Raw genomic sequence first — 15559 nt, forward strand, 5'->3', positions numbered from 1 at the left:
TTGTTGAAAAGTTTGCACTGCTGCTCATTCATCCCAAACAACACAGCTGCAGGAGGCAGTCTGACGTTGGCCATTGACGGGCTGCGCAACCTCAACCAGAATATGAAAGAGCATTCGGGAGTGGAAACTTCCATGTGGGATTCCTGGATGAGTGTCTTTGGGAAATACAAAGCCCTAATCCAATCTGTCTTAGTATCTGTAGCTGTCTTTGTTGCAATCCTGACCTTGTGTGGATGTTGTTGTATTCCTCGTCTACGCAGCCTTGTGAACAGTCTCATTACCGCGGCCTTAACTAAGGAAACTGATGAAGCACAGGTATACCCGCTACTGGAAGATCCAACAGACCTCAGCGACTTGCAGCTGAGCCAGCGGTTCTCTCCATGAGAATGAGAGCAACTAACCCTTTGTGTGTAAAATGTATTTCTCATTGTATGAACTAATAGTTGAAAATCCTAAAGGAAGAGACTATTAGGGAAGCGAACAAAAGAGTAAATAACATGATAAACAGGAGGGAAATGTTGGAAAAATGTATATATGTTATCATGTAATTACTTCTTTTATTCATATCCTTTAAGCACGAATATGTATTAATCCTTGGAATATTACTGACAACTCTTAATCATTAACAAATCTCAGAGCAAAGGTTTGAAGTTTGCAGGACAGCATGACCGCAACCTGAGGACCAACAACAAGCAGACTATGATGAACCAGAGTCCAGTCACCATGACTCGACCAAAGATCAATTCATTAGACTACGTGTAATACATAATTATTAACTAATATGGTGTGATTTTATGTGAACCCTAATGAACCTAATGCCCTGTACCAAATAAAAGAAGGAGATGCGATGAAGGACGCCAGAGCTGTTGGAGGCATGCTGTAATGTGCGTCTCTGATTGCTCTCCTTGCAAGTAAAACAGACTCAATTGCTTCGTGTCTTTCTTCTCCAGTTATTTAATAAGTGTTAGAACGAGGTATAACTCTGACAAGAGATTTTACAATGGCTGTGCACCAACGCATCCCATCCTTCAGAGGTGCTGCAAATAGGAATGGGCCAAACTGGCCATGGATAAGTGTGCCAAGATTGTGGCATCATATTACAAAAAACTTAAGGGTACAATTGTTGCCAAAGGTGCATCAACAAAGTATTGAGCAAAGGCTGTGAATTCTTATGTACATATTATTTTTAATAAATTTGCAGAGAGATTGTCATTGTGAAACACAGCACAGCACATGGTGCTCACAAAGAAATGTGTCCTGTTTAAACCAATCACCCTTAGTCAGTAGTGGGCAGCCATGACAGGCGCCTGGGGAACAGTGTGTGGAGATGCTTTGCTCAATGGTGGGAGGGTTCCCAATGTAGCGAAGTAAAATACTTGGGTAAATTAGTAAAAGTGAAATTACAATAAAAAAAAAAAATTAAAAACATAAATTGCAAATTGCTCACAAAAACTAAATTACAGTAACGTGAATAAATGTAATTTACTTTCCACCTTTGCCTTTTTTTACCATTGGAAAAATTGACTTACGATCTAACTATATATTGGACTTTTCAAGATATGGAATCCTGTTCATAGGTATTTAGTACAACTGACTAAATGTTTTTTTTTCTCAAGGGGACATTTGGGGTTAGGGTCTTTTTCCTTTGAAGTTTGTGTTGCTCTGTGTGAGATGTATAAAAACAAGCGATGGCATGCAGTGTTTCATCTGAAAGTGTAAATGAAAGGTTCAATAAATTTCCTCTCTAATGTGGTAATAGACTGGGCAACCCCATTAGTCCCTAGCTTTTGATAATATCAAAAAGCAATCAGGCTGAGTGAGTTAATATCTGGGTGGAAGATAGGGAGCACAAAATGAACCTTTATGCTGATGACATTATGAATTTCCAACAAGGCCGCATATCTCGGTCCATAATTTCATCTAAACCATCTCAATGTTTGACACCTTTTCTGGGTACAAAAATAACCTTGCCAAGTCTCAGGCTATGCGCCAGTGAGAGTCTTGTCTTCTGCCTCTGCCCTTTCAGCATCTTCTTTTTGCTGCTCACCCTCGGGTTTTGTGTATCTAAGAATCCCAGTAAAACTAAATAATCAAAGCTAATTTTCCTAAACTTTTTGGCACAATAACAGCAGACCCGAATCACTGGGCTTTCCTGTCTCAGTCTTGGCTTGGCAGAATTGTTCTTGTTCAAAATTAATATGCCACCTAGGCTACTCTATCCACTAGAAATGATTTTGTTAACCAATAAGGCCATTAAGGTTCTGGAGGGTTGGCTGAGCTCATTCAAGTGGAAACCTCGACTTAAAAAGGATAAACTGCAGACGGATGGAACCTAAGGTGGCCTAGAGATTCCTAATGTTAAACTATCAACTTGCTGTACATCTCAGGGTTAAATCAGATTGATTCAAATCTGACCCAGCTTCCATCTGGCTGGGTATTGAATCCTCCCGGTCCAAAAACCTCTCATGGAACTTGATAATTGTAAATAATTCTAATACAGCAAAGGTGTGGGGGTCTATTCGGGTTTTGGAGGGGGTTGTTTGGAGGGGGTCTAACACAACATTAGACTGCAGAAATAAAAAAAGACTTTAGAGAGGGCTTTATCTATTTGTCTATGAAATGTGTCTGTCATCTTGGTACACATATTGATTACTCACAATAGGAAAAGGCATGGTCTCATTCAACGTCTATTTCTATTTATGACAAAACCAAATCTATTCAGTTCAAAATTCTACATCTTATACACATTACACCTGCTCTTAAGATCAAAATGAACACCAGTGTCTCACCTATCTGCTGTAAATGTATTTATGAAGCTGCGGATTATGTCCACTGTACTGGATGTGCATTGTGGAAGAATGGTCCAATCTCTGTTCTATTGGACCTGGACCCTATATGTCTCCTCTTTGTTTCCCCAGACCCACAGATTCCAAACTAAAACAAAATTTTAACCTATTGACATTTGCTGTGATGAAGAATGTTTTATTATTCTGGATCAAGGATATGGCTCAGACAAAAAAAAAAAAAAAATCTCAATCTCGGACTGTATGCCCTTTGATATATATGTATATGTGTGTGTGTGTGTGTGTGTGTGTGTGTGTGTGACTACTCCTACGGTGAGTGTTTTCCACAGGACCTGGGAACCTTACTTCAAATATTTAGATCTACCGCACCATACCTCAAGGTTTATAATGGCGGTGTGTTATTACAACCACTATATATAACAATTGTTGCAACAGCGAAGCTTACATGTCAGGAATGAAGGCTCTGAGGAATGGTCCTCATTTAAAAAGGGCCCTGGAGATAAAACCATGTGATAAGAGTTAAAAACAAACCTTAAAACGGACAACAATAATTTGAGACAGGAAATTAACACCTACAAATAGAAACAAACAATAAACTGGATGGAATTGCTAAGGAAATGCAAAGCCAGAGGAATCTGAGGCCCTCTGCACCTTCCTGGAGAAAAGGAAGGTGCAGAGGGCACCTTCAAAGTTGCAGAAGGAGAGGAGGGAAACTACAGATATTTATTGATAAACTTCTAAGAAGCAAATTACAGCTCCTGCACAACTTCAATTTGAATATACAGTGGGCTCAATTGGTCCCTGGCGCAGAGAATATGCCCTGATTCTCCCCCTCCAATTTGATCAATTTCAGGAACTCACAACGAAGGAAATGATCCTTAAAGAGCCTTGGCAGAAAAAGAAAATTCAGTTGGACTCCAGGACTATTTACTTCAATCATGACTACACAAAAGAGATTGTGAAAAAGTGCAGTGAATTTGCCGAGATTCATTGGTTGTCCAGGACAATAACCTACACCAGTGCACAGGACATGCGGAAGATGAGGGAGATGAAGCAACACAGGTTTCAGGTGGAGGAGCTGGACGCACCAGATGTGGAAAACCTGATGACACGTCTTTGAAAGTTGGATACAGTGATGCGGGATCAACAGCAGCGAAGGGCAAACTACAGGTGTTCCAGAGGTGTTCCGGGACTCAAAACCTATCTGTTTCTCTGACACATTGTCAAATATAAAGTCCAGTTTATCACAGAGTCCCCCTGTTAGACACAGACAAAGTTAAATTCACCCTAGTTAGGCTGTCCTAGTTAGGGTACCGAGTCACTGTAGCAACAATATACCATTATTACCACATATTTCAGTAGCAACACCTTGTTACAGATAATTCAGTAGTGTGTGTGGCTTGCAAGTGAATGTATGACCTCCCTACAAAGCCTGCGCAAGGTGGTGGATGGTCTCCTGAGAGATCTCCTCCCAGAACTGGATTAAGAAGTCTTAATTTGTGTATGGAGTGAGACATGCCCCAGATGTGCTTAATTGTATTCAGGTCTGGGGAACGATCGGGGAAGTCCATTGCAGTCAGGCAACCTCTGGCAAGCACATGGAGGGCTATTCGGCCCCTCAAAAAATTACATCCCACACCATTACTGACCCACTTCCAAACCGGACATGTTGGAGAATGTCGCAGGCAGCAGAATATTCTCCACGGGGTCTCCAGACTCTGACGTCAGTCACATGTGCTCAGTGTGTTAGTGTTGCTTTCCAAGTGGACAGTTTGATTTTATAGAAGTTTGAGTGAGAGTTAACATTGTGTTGTTCAAGAGTTCCCTTTATTTTTTTGTGTAGTTATAGATACATGCTAACAAAAAATGTGTGGGTTACTTTGAGGCAAAAATGAGGTGGAAAGAAAACAGTTAAAGATAAAATCAATTTAATAGAAGGAAATGTTGCAGCCTTTGCTCGTAAGAAAAACAAGCTTTAAACTGAAGTTACTTAACACAGGGAAAAAAAAGTGAACAGAGTAACGCAGAGTGTGGATGAGCTTGTAGTACCCACTAGTTGTCTGACTAGGTCAGATTACAGTAGGGCTGCAACGAACGATTATTTTAATAATCGATTAATCTGTCGATTATTTTTTGATTAATCATAGAATCAGATAAGGGGTGTTAGAATCGGATAGCCTAGTGAGTAACACACTCGCCTATGAACCAGGAGACCCAGGTTCAAATCCCACTTACTACCATTGTGTCCCTGAGCAAGACACTTAACCCTAAGTTGCTCCAGGGAAAAGCAAGAACCAAAATCTTTAGAATGTGCACAAACATGTTGCTCCTTGAGCTGTTAATAATAATAATAATAATAATAATAATAATAATAATAATAATAATAATAAAATAAAAATTGACTAACACAAAAAACATACACATGTATGCTTTACATCTGCCAAATATAGACTTTTTTAAAAATAAAGTGCCACCTGAGCTGCCAGAACGGTAAATAATTCATAAAAAAATAAAGAACAATACAAATCAGAAAAATTAACAGGATTTGTTTGAGTGTCAGAACTTGTTCTCTACACTACACTGCAGATGCACACACTCGCAGACGCACACACTCACAAACTCTCACACTGACACACACACACACACACACACACACTCGGTCGTTTAGTGCCACCGTCTGCCGCTGCTTCTGTTTGTTTTCTCCGAGACACTGAATCAAGCACCCAGATTACTCCTTTGCAAGGTTTCTCAAAATTTTTCCTCCATTTTCAAGGACTTAAAATTAAATTGTAATGTGAATACAAAAGCTTTATTGGTTTTACTAATCACAAGAGAACAACAGCATAAGATGGCGCCCCCTGTGATGCACTTTCTTTCCCATATTGCGATTAATGACATCAATACTGTGATACGCAGTTGTAATATGATTTAATGACTTTCTTCCCGATCCCCTTATTTTAATTGCTTACCTTGATTATCTTGGTCTGAAGACGTAAAGCATTTAAAGTGTTTATGGCTTTGTCTGCATCTTTAGGATCAATATAATTCACAAATCCATATCCCAGGCTTTGACCTGAAGGAAATGTAAAAAAAAAGTAAGAAGCAATTTAAAGATGGCACATTGTTACAAGCAAAATTCAAGGCTATTTTGAAAAACGAATTACTTAACTCTACTTAACTCAAAGGAGTAATTAAACCACAAAACCATGAATTTGTCTGGTTTTCAGTTTCCTAAAACATAATGCAGCTGTAACATTTGTTTGTTGTGACTAAGGGCACTTTAACACCTCAGTATGTTTGCTTTGGTCCAATTCAGTCGGTGAGTTTGTAACACTATCATTTTCCTCTTGGTATGGTTCCCTTTAAATTTGTGTGTGTGTACTGTGGAAAGTTGGGCACAAATGTCTCTAAGGCCCTCCTCATTACTCCAAGTTTTTCCCGTGGTTCATCGTACAGGACACTGGAGTGCACACATAAAATTGAAAATGTACCAATTATTCACTGTTCTCAAACTGTGCAATTAACATATCGGTTTGTCCTGTTTTCATTCGCTACATATTCTCCCCAGGCAGAACACACTAACGTTCTACCTGGGTTGTTTTGGTGCATACCCGAGTGCAATGATTGTTTTCACACATGACCAAACAAACCCCACCAAACCCCTCCAATCCAATGCCATTTTAACAGAAAAATCTGCATTTAAATGAGCAAATAGATAAAAGCCTGTGACTAGATCATTTTAGCTGGCAAACTGACGCAGTAAATATTTTCAAAGCTGTTTGACTAACCGTGGTGTGAAATATCCACAGTCAATACTTTCCCAACGTCGCAAAATTTGCCGGAACCAAAGACAAAGTAATATACACACCCCCCACAAAAAATACAAAAAGATAAATCCAGAACAAAAGGTCACCCATTTTCAGAGCGCGCAGAGATGCTGCCATCTTTTGCAGCATCACGAGATCATGTGGACACATACGCACAATTTAGGGTAGATTCCAGATTCTACATATATGAGGGAGGGGAAGGCGGTCATAGAGTGCTAAACAGTACCTCCAGAATTTCACAATAAACTTGTGATTTTTGCAATCTAAAATGCCTGAATGTGTGGCAATGTGTAGCCTAGCGGTTAAGGAAGCGAATCCCGTAATCAAAAGGTTGCTGGTTCGAATCCCAATCCGCTAAGATGCCACTGAGGTGCCACTGAGCAAAGCACCGTCTCCACACTCTGCTCCCAGGGCGCCTGTCATGGCTGCCCACTGCTTACTAAGGGTGATGGGTTAAAAGCAGGGGACACATTTCATGTATGCAATCACTTCACTTTCAATTAACTGGACCGTAAACATGCAAATTAATTGTGCATCCCACACAATTGGTGGACAAGGACTCGAACCGGCAACCATCTGATTACGGGACCACTTCCTTAACCGCTAGGCCACCACTGTCCCATCTGTGACATTCTTGAATTATTTTTATTACACTCACTGATGTCTACAGCCAAGCAAGGAACGAAGAGCTCACATGCTTTGGAGAAAAGAACCTAGTCAGTCAAAGTAAGCAGAAAAAAAAAAAAAAAAAAAATTGTATTGTAGTGGAATGCTAACAATGAAAGATATCCCATGTTGGCCAGACTAGCCAAGTCTTACCTCTGCATCCCTGCCACATCAACACCATCTTAGTGAGCATGACCCAGGAGCATGTGGATATGTTCACATTTTTTAATCAGTCCTTATTTGTCAACACAGGCCACCAAGCTACTGGTTCAGTCCTTAGTAAATCTCACGACTGGACTACTGTAACTCCATTCTAGCTGGTCTACCTCTATGTACCATCCGACTTCTACAACTCATACAAAATGCAGCAGCACAACTGATACTTATCCTTCCCAAATTCTCCCACACCGCCCCTCTGCTACGTTCCCTCCACTGGCTCTCAGTAGCTGCACGCATCAGATTCAAAATACTGATGCTGGCCTACAAAGCCAAACATGGAGTAGCACAAACCTACCTCTCAGCCCTTATAACACCTCGCACTGCACCTCGTATACTCCGAGCCTCCAGTACTGCTCGTCTGTTCCCTCCATCGCTAAAGGTAAAAGGAAGACGCTCATCTAGACTGTTCTCTGTTTTGGCCCCTCAGTGATGGAATGAACTTGCCTTTGAGGTCAGAACAGCTCACTCACTGAGCACTTTCAAAGGGAGGCTGAAGACCTCCCTCTTTAGAGAATATTTAGATTAACTTGTAAACGTCTTATTGTATGATTTTTGTATAGAAACTACAACAGAGAGAATAAAAGATTGTATTCATAGTTGGTAGTCCTAGTGAACCAGAAATGATCACTTCATCGATGGTAACTTGAAAGCACGTTGTAAGCCGCTCTGGATAAGGGCGTCTGCCAAATGCCACCAAAGTGTAAATGAGTGAGAGAGAGTAAAATTGGGTGTGTCAGTGTGAGTTTGTGAGCGTGTTCGTCTGCAAAAGTGTGTGCGTCTGCGAGTGAGTGCGTGTGCAGTGTAGTTTGGAGACAAATGTGTCCTGTTAAATTCTGGTTTGTATATTTTTTTTTATATATAAATTATTTATTTTTCTGGCAGCTCATCAAATAAGGTGGCAATTTATTTAGAAAAAAAAAAAAGTATATTTAGCAGATATAAGCATACATGTGTATGTTTGTGTAAGTCCATTTATTTTGAACTCCAAGAGTTCAATTAGGGCAAATCACCAAAACCAAAGAAAAGAAAAAACAGTGCAACTAAAACTAATTAAACTACCTGGAAAGAAAGGTACATCCACCTTTGGACAGTAACTCAGGGTTCCAACTGGGGAAAAAAAAATGTCTGCATGTTTGGTAACACAGAGTTGAAACTTTATGTTTGACTCAAAATGGAGTAAGTGCTCCAATGTCAAAATTGAAAAAAAGTGCTGATTAGGCAAAAAAAAAAAAAAAAAAAAAAAGACTGATAATACTAATTGTCACAGCATTTAAGTTAAGGATTTTGGCAAGAACAAATGAGCTACGCTATGCGTACAGCGTTTACTGAAAAGCTGCAACAGATAGCTTCTGATTTTAAAAACCTTTATAGAATTTGTGTGATTTATGTTAATACAGTTTTTTTAAACTGTAGATTTAGTTGGACTTTCAAAAATATTGAACAATAATATGATACATCTGCTCCTTCAAGTTCACATTTTTTTCTCGATAAGAATAATTTTTATTTTTATGAAGTAGTCTATTCTACAGTAGCTATTATTAGGGGCTGAGTAGTATGTATAAATCCCTTTTACAGGGATTAAAGTTCTCTCCAAATGTCAACTCCCAAATTCCTTAATTTTCTCCTAATCCTTTTAGTAACATTGTTAATTACTTCCTTATTTTTATATCTAATTTGGTTAATTAAAGGGCAGAATATATATTAAAAAAAAAATTTAATTTGTAAAACAGGGTACCATTTAAGGAAGGCACACATCCGAATTGTAATAACCTCTATGTGTCATATTTCCCCAGATACATCTCATTATGCATCCCTGGGTAATCCAGTGCTGGTCAGAGTAGGATTGGTTCCCCTTGCTGAGCCTTGGTTCCTCTTTTTCCTTGCCACCTCTGGTTTGCTCACATGGGGCCTTGAGCAACAATGTACATTGTAAAAAGTGCTGTATGAATAAAATGTTATTGATGTAAGTACAGGCCCTCCCTAGTAGTATAAAATCAACTTGATGTGCCCAAGACTTGGTGCTTACTTTTTGCTTAAACTGACAAATCAAAACCATGCAATTTCCCAAGTACCTCTCAAAGAGCAGGACAGGACTGGGACACTTCTGGCCCACATTCATCTCTTCTGCCATATCCCATCTCACTCTATACATCTCTTCTAAACTCGGTGAGCATCTCTCTTGCACGTCCACGTGAAACCAATGCTCAGTGTGTGCACTGGATTTGATGTTCAATTAAGTCAGGCATCTCAAATTTACCTTTGTACGCAATCTTACAAAGTCAGTGATTGTAATGTTTTAGATCATGTGAGGTGAGGTCACCCTTCTCATGTCTTGTTTAAGGTCTTTCAACTCTTTATTTAGTAGTGCCAGACATTCAAGAAATGCATTGTAGCTAATGCAACCTGATGCTGTTTCTTCATCATCCCCATGTTCAGGGTCTGTGTTTTCTTATGACTACTTCATGCTTACCTCCCTTTCAATCAATTTGATTTATACACTGGACAAAAATATAAATGCAACACTTGTTTCTGCTGCCATTTGTCATGAACTCTAAGATCTGAAACATTTTCTACATATACAAAACATCCATTACATTGTTCACAAATATGTGTAAATGTGTGTTAGTGGGCACTTCTTTGACTAGATAAATCCATTACATCTCACAGGTGTGGCATATCAAGGCACTGATAAGACAGCAAGAATGTTGCACAGGTGCCTTAGAATGCCCACAATAAAAGGCCACTCTGAACTGTGCAGTTTGATCACACAGCACAATGCCAGCAATTGGCATGCTGACTGCAGGAATGTCTACCAGATTTGTTGCGCGTGAAATGAACATTCATTTCTCTACCATAAGCAATCTCCTTTTCATAGATTCAGAGAATTTGGAAGTACATTCAACCAGCCTTACAACTGCAGACTACATGTAACCACACCAGCATATTCACCTCCATGATCATCTGAGACCAGCCACCCGGGCAGCTGCAGAAAGGATCAGTTTTAACCAGTCACCTTGGTGAGCAATGGACCACCATGACAGGCTCCCAGGGAGCAGTGTGTGATGATTGAACTCAGTGGTTTGGAATTTGAACTGGCAAACTTCCAATAAAGTCTCTGCATACTTGCCCGCTAAGCCACCACTGCTTACTCCACCTTGGGAGGTACTAGCAGGCTTGCATCGGGTGTTAGATCAGTTAACATCAATTCCCTGTGCACACACTTGCATTCTGGGTGAAACTCAGAAACTAAAATTAGTTTCTTATACAGTCCAAAATCACATACAGCCTGCAGTTGACTCCAAACTTGACCCTTCTGCACACAAGGAAAAAAAAAAAAACCTTGGGAACTGTTCCAGGGTAGAGTGAGCCTGCAATCAGTGCAGGGTTTGTTTCAACACCTCAGCTTCCATTTTCATGCTAATAAAAAATGCATCACATGATTAATTTGTCATTTCACCCTAGAACAATTCTTTACTCATAATGAGCAAACGCTGAAAAAAAGCATAATGCATCTATAAATGCACTCGTCAAGTGTCCACTCTCCCCTGCTGCCTTTCAGCAAGAGACAGCAGCAAACCGATTAGGCCAAGATGATAATCAAGTTCAAGCCCTTAAAACACATGCACTGAACTCGACAAAGCAACCAAAGGTCTAGAATTAACACTTCATAGTATGTTAGATAATGTCACTCCTTTCAAAAGGAAGATAGTAAGAGAAAAATGTTATACCTTGGCACAGGCTCGCTTAAACTAGAACTCCCAGGTTTTTCCCTCACCCCTCAGCCCTACCAGAGGGCTGAAACTAAGATCTCAATCACCGATAGTTGGCTTCAATTCATTTGTAAATGGACATCATTCGCAAAAACTGTATTAGCTTTAATTTCTATGCTGACAACACACAGTTGTATTTATCAGCAATGCCAGATGAGAGGCAGCAGCTGAACAGAATAGAGAATTGTCTGAAGGACATTAGACAGTGGATGGATCTAGGTGTCCTCATTGATGCAGGTCTCTCATTCGATTCGCTTGTACATAATCACTAGAATAGCATTCTATCACCTTAGAAATGTTGATAAGAATAATCTCAATGCACAATGCAAAAAAGTTGGTCCATGCCTTTATTACATCAAGGTTAGATTATTGCAACGCATTACTTTTTGAATGCTCTAGTAGGTGCATTAGTAAACTCCAGCTAGCTCAGAATGCTGCATCCAGAGTTCTAACTGGAACTAGGAAATTTGACCACATCATCCCAGTCTTACAATCACTGCACTGGCTACCCATCAAATGTAGGATTGACAACAAAATCCTACTTTTGACCTATAAAGCTGTAAATGGTCTTGCCCTGCAGTACCAGAGTGAACTTTTAGTTCTTTAGGACCTGCCACGCCCCCTGCAATCAACAGGTGCGGGGTCACTACTGGTACCCAGAAGTACAGAAGGTCACAGCTGGGAGCAGATCCTTCTCATATAGAGCTCCGCAGTTGTGGATTGGCTTGCCAGTCAGTGTCCGAGACTCAGACTCAGTCTCAGTGTTTAAATTTAAACTAAAACCACATCTGTTTTCTCTGGCCTTCTTTTAAGGTCCCAGACACAGTGTCAATTATTAAATCCACTTTATCACACAGTCACCGTATTAAGCACAGACAGTGCTAAATTCACCTAATTTAGCCTGTCCTAGTTAGGATCCCGGGCCACTGTTGCACAAATATACCACTATAACCACATATTTCAGTATCAGTCATACAATGCCACTGTCTGCAGCTGCTTCTGTTTGTTCTCTCCGAGACACTGAATTAAGAGTCCAGACTACTGGAAGACTCCAGTGAAGAGACCTGCAGATAAATCCTGGTTCCTGGCAACTGCTAGGAGGCAGGTAGTTTTCCTGAAATCCACGTTTCTTGATCAATTAATAATTCCTAAAATTAGCTGTGAATCATGCTTGGACCTTGGGATATCCTGTGAAGACATAACACAAACTATAAATTCTACACATCATTTTATAAAGTTTCAACCAAGCTGACCCCTGTTTTAAGTAAACTCTTTAAGGAAATTATTTCTAAATAGAAGCTGGCCTGTACAAAGACTCAGGCAGTCATAGTGGCTCTACCCAAAAAAGAAAGGGACCTAGTAAAAGTGGTCCATATCAACCAATAAGTCTCCTTTCATGCGACTATAAATTGGGATTGGGAGAAATTTATAGGCAGTTATGTAAAGGTTCGGTTTCGGTCCGACATTTATCTTATGGATTAAATTACTTTATAAAATCACCAGAGTACAGACAAACTAATATCATATTATTCTTACAGATTAGAAGTTTTGGCAGCAAGTACTTCAGATCTCTACCTTTGTCACAGATTAAAATCTTGCACTGGACCCCTTTACAAGAGGTAGTACATCAAGATTATATATCTTGGTCCAGAGTATCAATCCACCCTCTAACTAAAGCGGCATGGGAACAATCTCTATTTTTAGAATCACCCGGGCCGACACAATTCTTACTGCATCTCAAGCTAGGGTATAAATTTGAGACGAGAGAGCACAGCAAAACAGAAGAACAGCTAGAGGAATGGCAGAAGAACCATGCAGCAAAAAAATCATTAAGTCTGCTTAAACGTACCTCCCTTCCCTCCCATGTAGTTGTAATACGGTTTTAATTTACAAGTGTAATGTAGTTTTAGAACATGTATACAATAAAATTCCCAAAAGGCATTTCTCCGTTTTAAAATCTGATAACGATCAGACTTGTTCTAATTTATAATAATCGCGGACAACCTCAGGGGACACCCTTTTTGTCCATGCCTCGATATAAAAACATAGATTTTTAATAAGAAACACAAGACTTACTCAGCAGACGAGTTGTCAAAAATGTGGAACTATTAATTACTAAAAATCCTGTGCTTATGAATCAATTCACAAATTGATCTATAATCACACATTTGGGGGAATTTTTTTTTTTTTTTTTAAAAGCAAAAGTGGTAAAAAGAACTGAATGTAAATACTTCTAAATGGTTGTGTATTTAGAAACAATCTAGAGCACAGCCATTCTAGAGACAGTTTGAAACAGTAAAATGGATCAGTAAATGATTATTAGAGGTGTTAAAATTAATTGATTAATCACAATGCAGACGTGCACAATTTTGCATCAATGCAGTAATGTTGTTTCGTGATTTTCAGGTAGCGGCATAAAAATCCTCAATAAAAAGCAGTTCTGGTAGTGACTATGCCACAGCTGCCTGATCGGAGTACAGCGCCACTCTGGGTATGTGAATTAACAGAAGAAAAATTGATTAGATACATTGTTAATCGTAATAGACCAGTGAAGGTTCACACCTCTAGCTCATAGTAGTGAAATAATTACTTAGTGATATATACCATAAAGCTGTTGAAACGCTGGAGTTTTGTGTCCTCTTTCATTTTGTTGTAATGGAAAAGGCTTGAGTTATAGTAGTACAATATGTACAATGATATGGACAATTCAGATCATGACTACATGATAGATCACATGACATTGCATTACAGATCACAGTAACCACAATGCTGAAAAACCACAATGATAAAGAAGTATTACCTGTTATTTTGTCACGAACTAGTTTGCAGGACTCAATTTCCCCAATGCTTCCAAACAAACTCTTCAGTTCTTCCTGGGTCATGTTCTGAGGCAAATAGTTGACTATCAGGTTAGTTTTACTGTCCTCTATGCTGGCTGAGTCCACAGGTGAAGAACAATTATTGGTTGCAGGACCATTGGTTGTGTTACACCTTGAGCCATTTGACAGCTGTGTTTCCATTGCAGCAATTATCTGGGGATAAGAGTCAGAATTAGTTAAGCATAAGACGAAAAGCAGACCACTTATTTCTTGCAGTACTAAATCAAAAAAATTCAGATGTGTAAGGAAATAAATAAAACATACACTGACTAAAGTTTGTATTCTGATGTTGGGGGGAAAAAATAAAAATAAAAACACAATTTGTACATTACAACCTCAGACATCAACTGTACAAGATATCATCTTATAGCATTTGTGCAATTGTAGAGCCCTTTTGCCATACCATACTAATTACATTTTTACTTTTTGTTAATGTCCTGCATGATGATTTGATAGAACCCAAAGAGTACATCACATATACATTATACAAAGTACTGTTAATCAGTGTTGTGTCCAGTAAATGTTCAACCTGATAAAGTTTTCCTACCAATGCATACCAATGAGACCATTGGTGTATAATGGATACACAGCACAGCAGAGATGATGCAGTGCATGTAGCACTACCTTGCTCAAGGGTAAAGCAGTACCTTGCTATTTGCTAGATTTAAGCTTGAAATTTAATAATAAATATGGTTATACAATTTTATTGTATATAGAGCTGGGTGGTTCACCGATCTTGATTGTTATGCAAAATACTGCCTTCACAGCACCGATCAGACAGAAACTTTCACTAAAAGCAGGGGTATCTAACCTTTTGTGGAAGAAGAAAAAAAAAAAAAAAAAAAAGAAAAACCTGTGGTGCTAAAAGGAAGGCCACTTGTCCATAGCAAATCATGTTCTTGAAATAAGAGCAAGTCCAACACACCCCAGTCCAAGGCTCTGCTCCCCACGAACCACTTCGAAGTAGAGAAGCCACATCGCACAGTCTGACAGCCATGCTAGAGAGGAGATGCAATGTGGAATAAGGACACAAAAGTTTGTATGTTAGATTAACAGACAAAAGCAAATGGTAGGATTCATTCAGAGTTTAAATCAAAGGGACTCCTTTCGACTCCTCATACAAGAACTAGGCAACATCAGAAAAAGAAAAACTGCTACATGCATTTGTAATGTCAAGGATCAACTACTCTACTCTAATGCTTATTGGAAGTCCAGCCTCATCTCTAAATACCTCATAGTTCAAACTGCTGTCAGAAGTGGAACAAAATTTGAACACATTACACCGATTCCGTACTCACTGCATTGGCTACTTGTAAAATAGACAACAAAACTCTGTTATATGAATTAGTGCTGCACAATTATGGCCAAAATGATAAATCGCAATTAATTTATCA

General features: G+C 39.2%; 1 protein-coding gene across 3 annotated transcripts in view; it reads right to left on the reverse strand.

The window, feature by feature from the left end:
- Positions 1 to 15162, reverse strand: part of elavl2 (ELAV like neuron-specific RNA binding protein 2) — a 72195-nt gene extending 57033 nt beyond the window's left edge. For 2 of the 3 annotated variants that reach the window (XM_028975270.1, XM_028975261.1), the window contains exons 1-3: positions 15091 to 15162; positions 14087 to 14318; positions 5774 to 5877 (exon numbers count right to left, since the gene is read on the reverse strand). In XM_028975270.1, the coding sequence (XP_028831103.1) occupies positions 5774 to 5877; positions 14087 to 14318; positions 15091 to 15162 (408 nt within the window). Of the gene's footprint in view, positions 1 to 5773; positions 5878 to 14086; positions 14319 to 15090 lie in introns of those variants that run through there. The other variant, XM_028975279.1, reaches the window with a different exon arrangement.
- Positions 15163 to 15559: the final 397 nt, after the last annotated feature.

The sequence above is a fragment of the Denticeps clupeoides genome, chromosome 1 (genome assembly GCF_900700375.1).
Source record: "Denticeps clupeoides chromosome 1, fDenClu1.1, whole genome shotgun sequence".
In the NCBI taxonomy this organism is placed as follows: domain Eukaryota; kingdom Metazoa; phylum Chordata; class Actinopteri; order Clupeiformes; family Denticipitidae; genus Denticeps; species Denticeps clupeoides.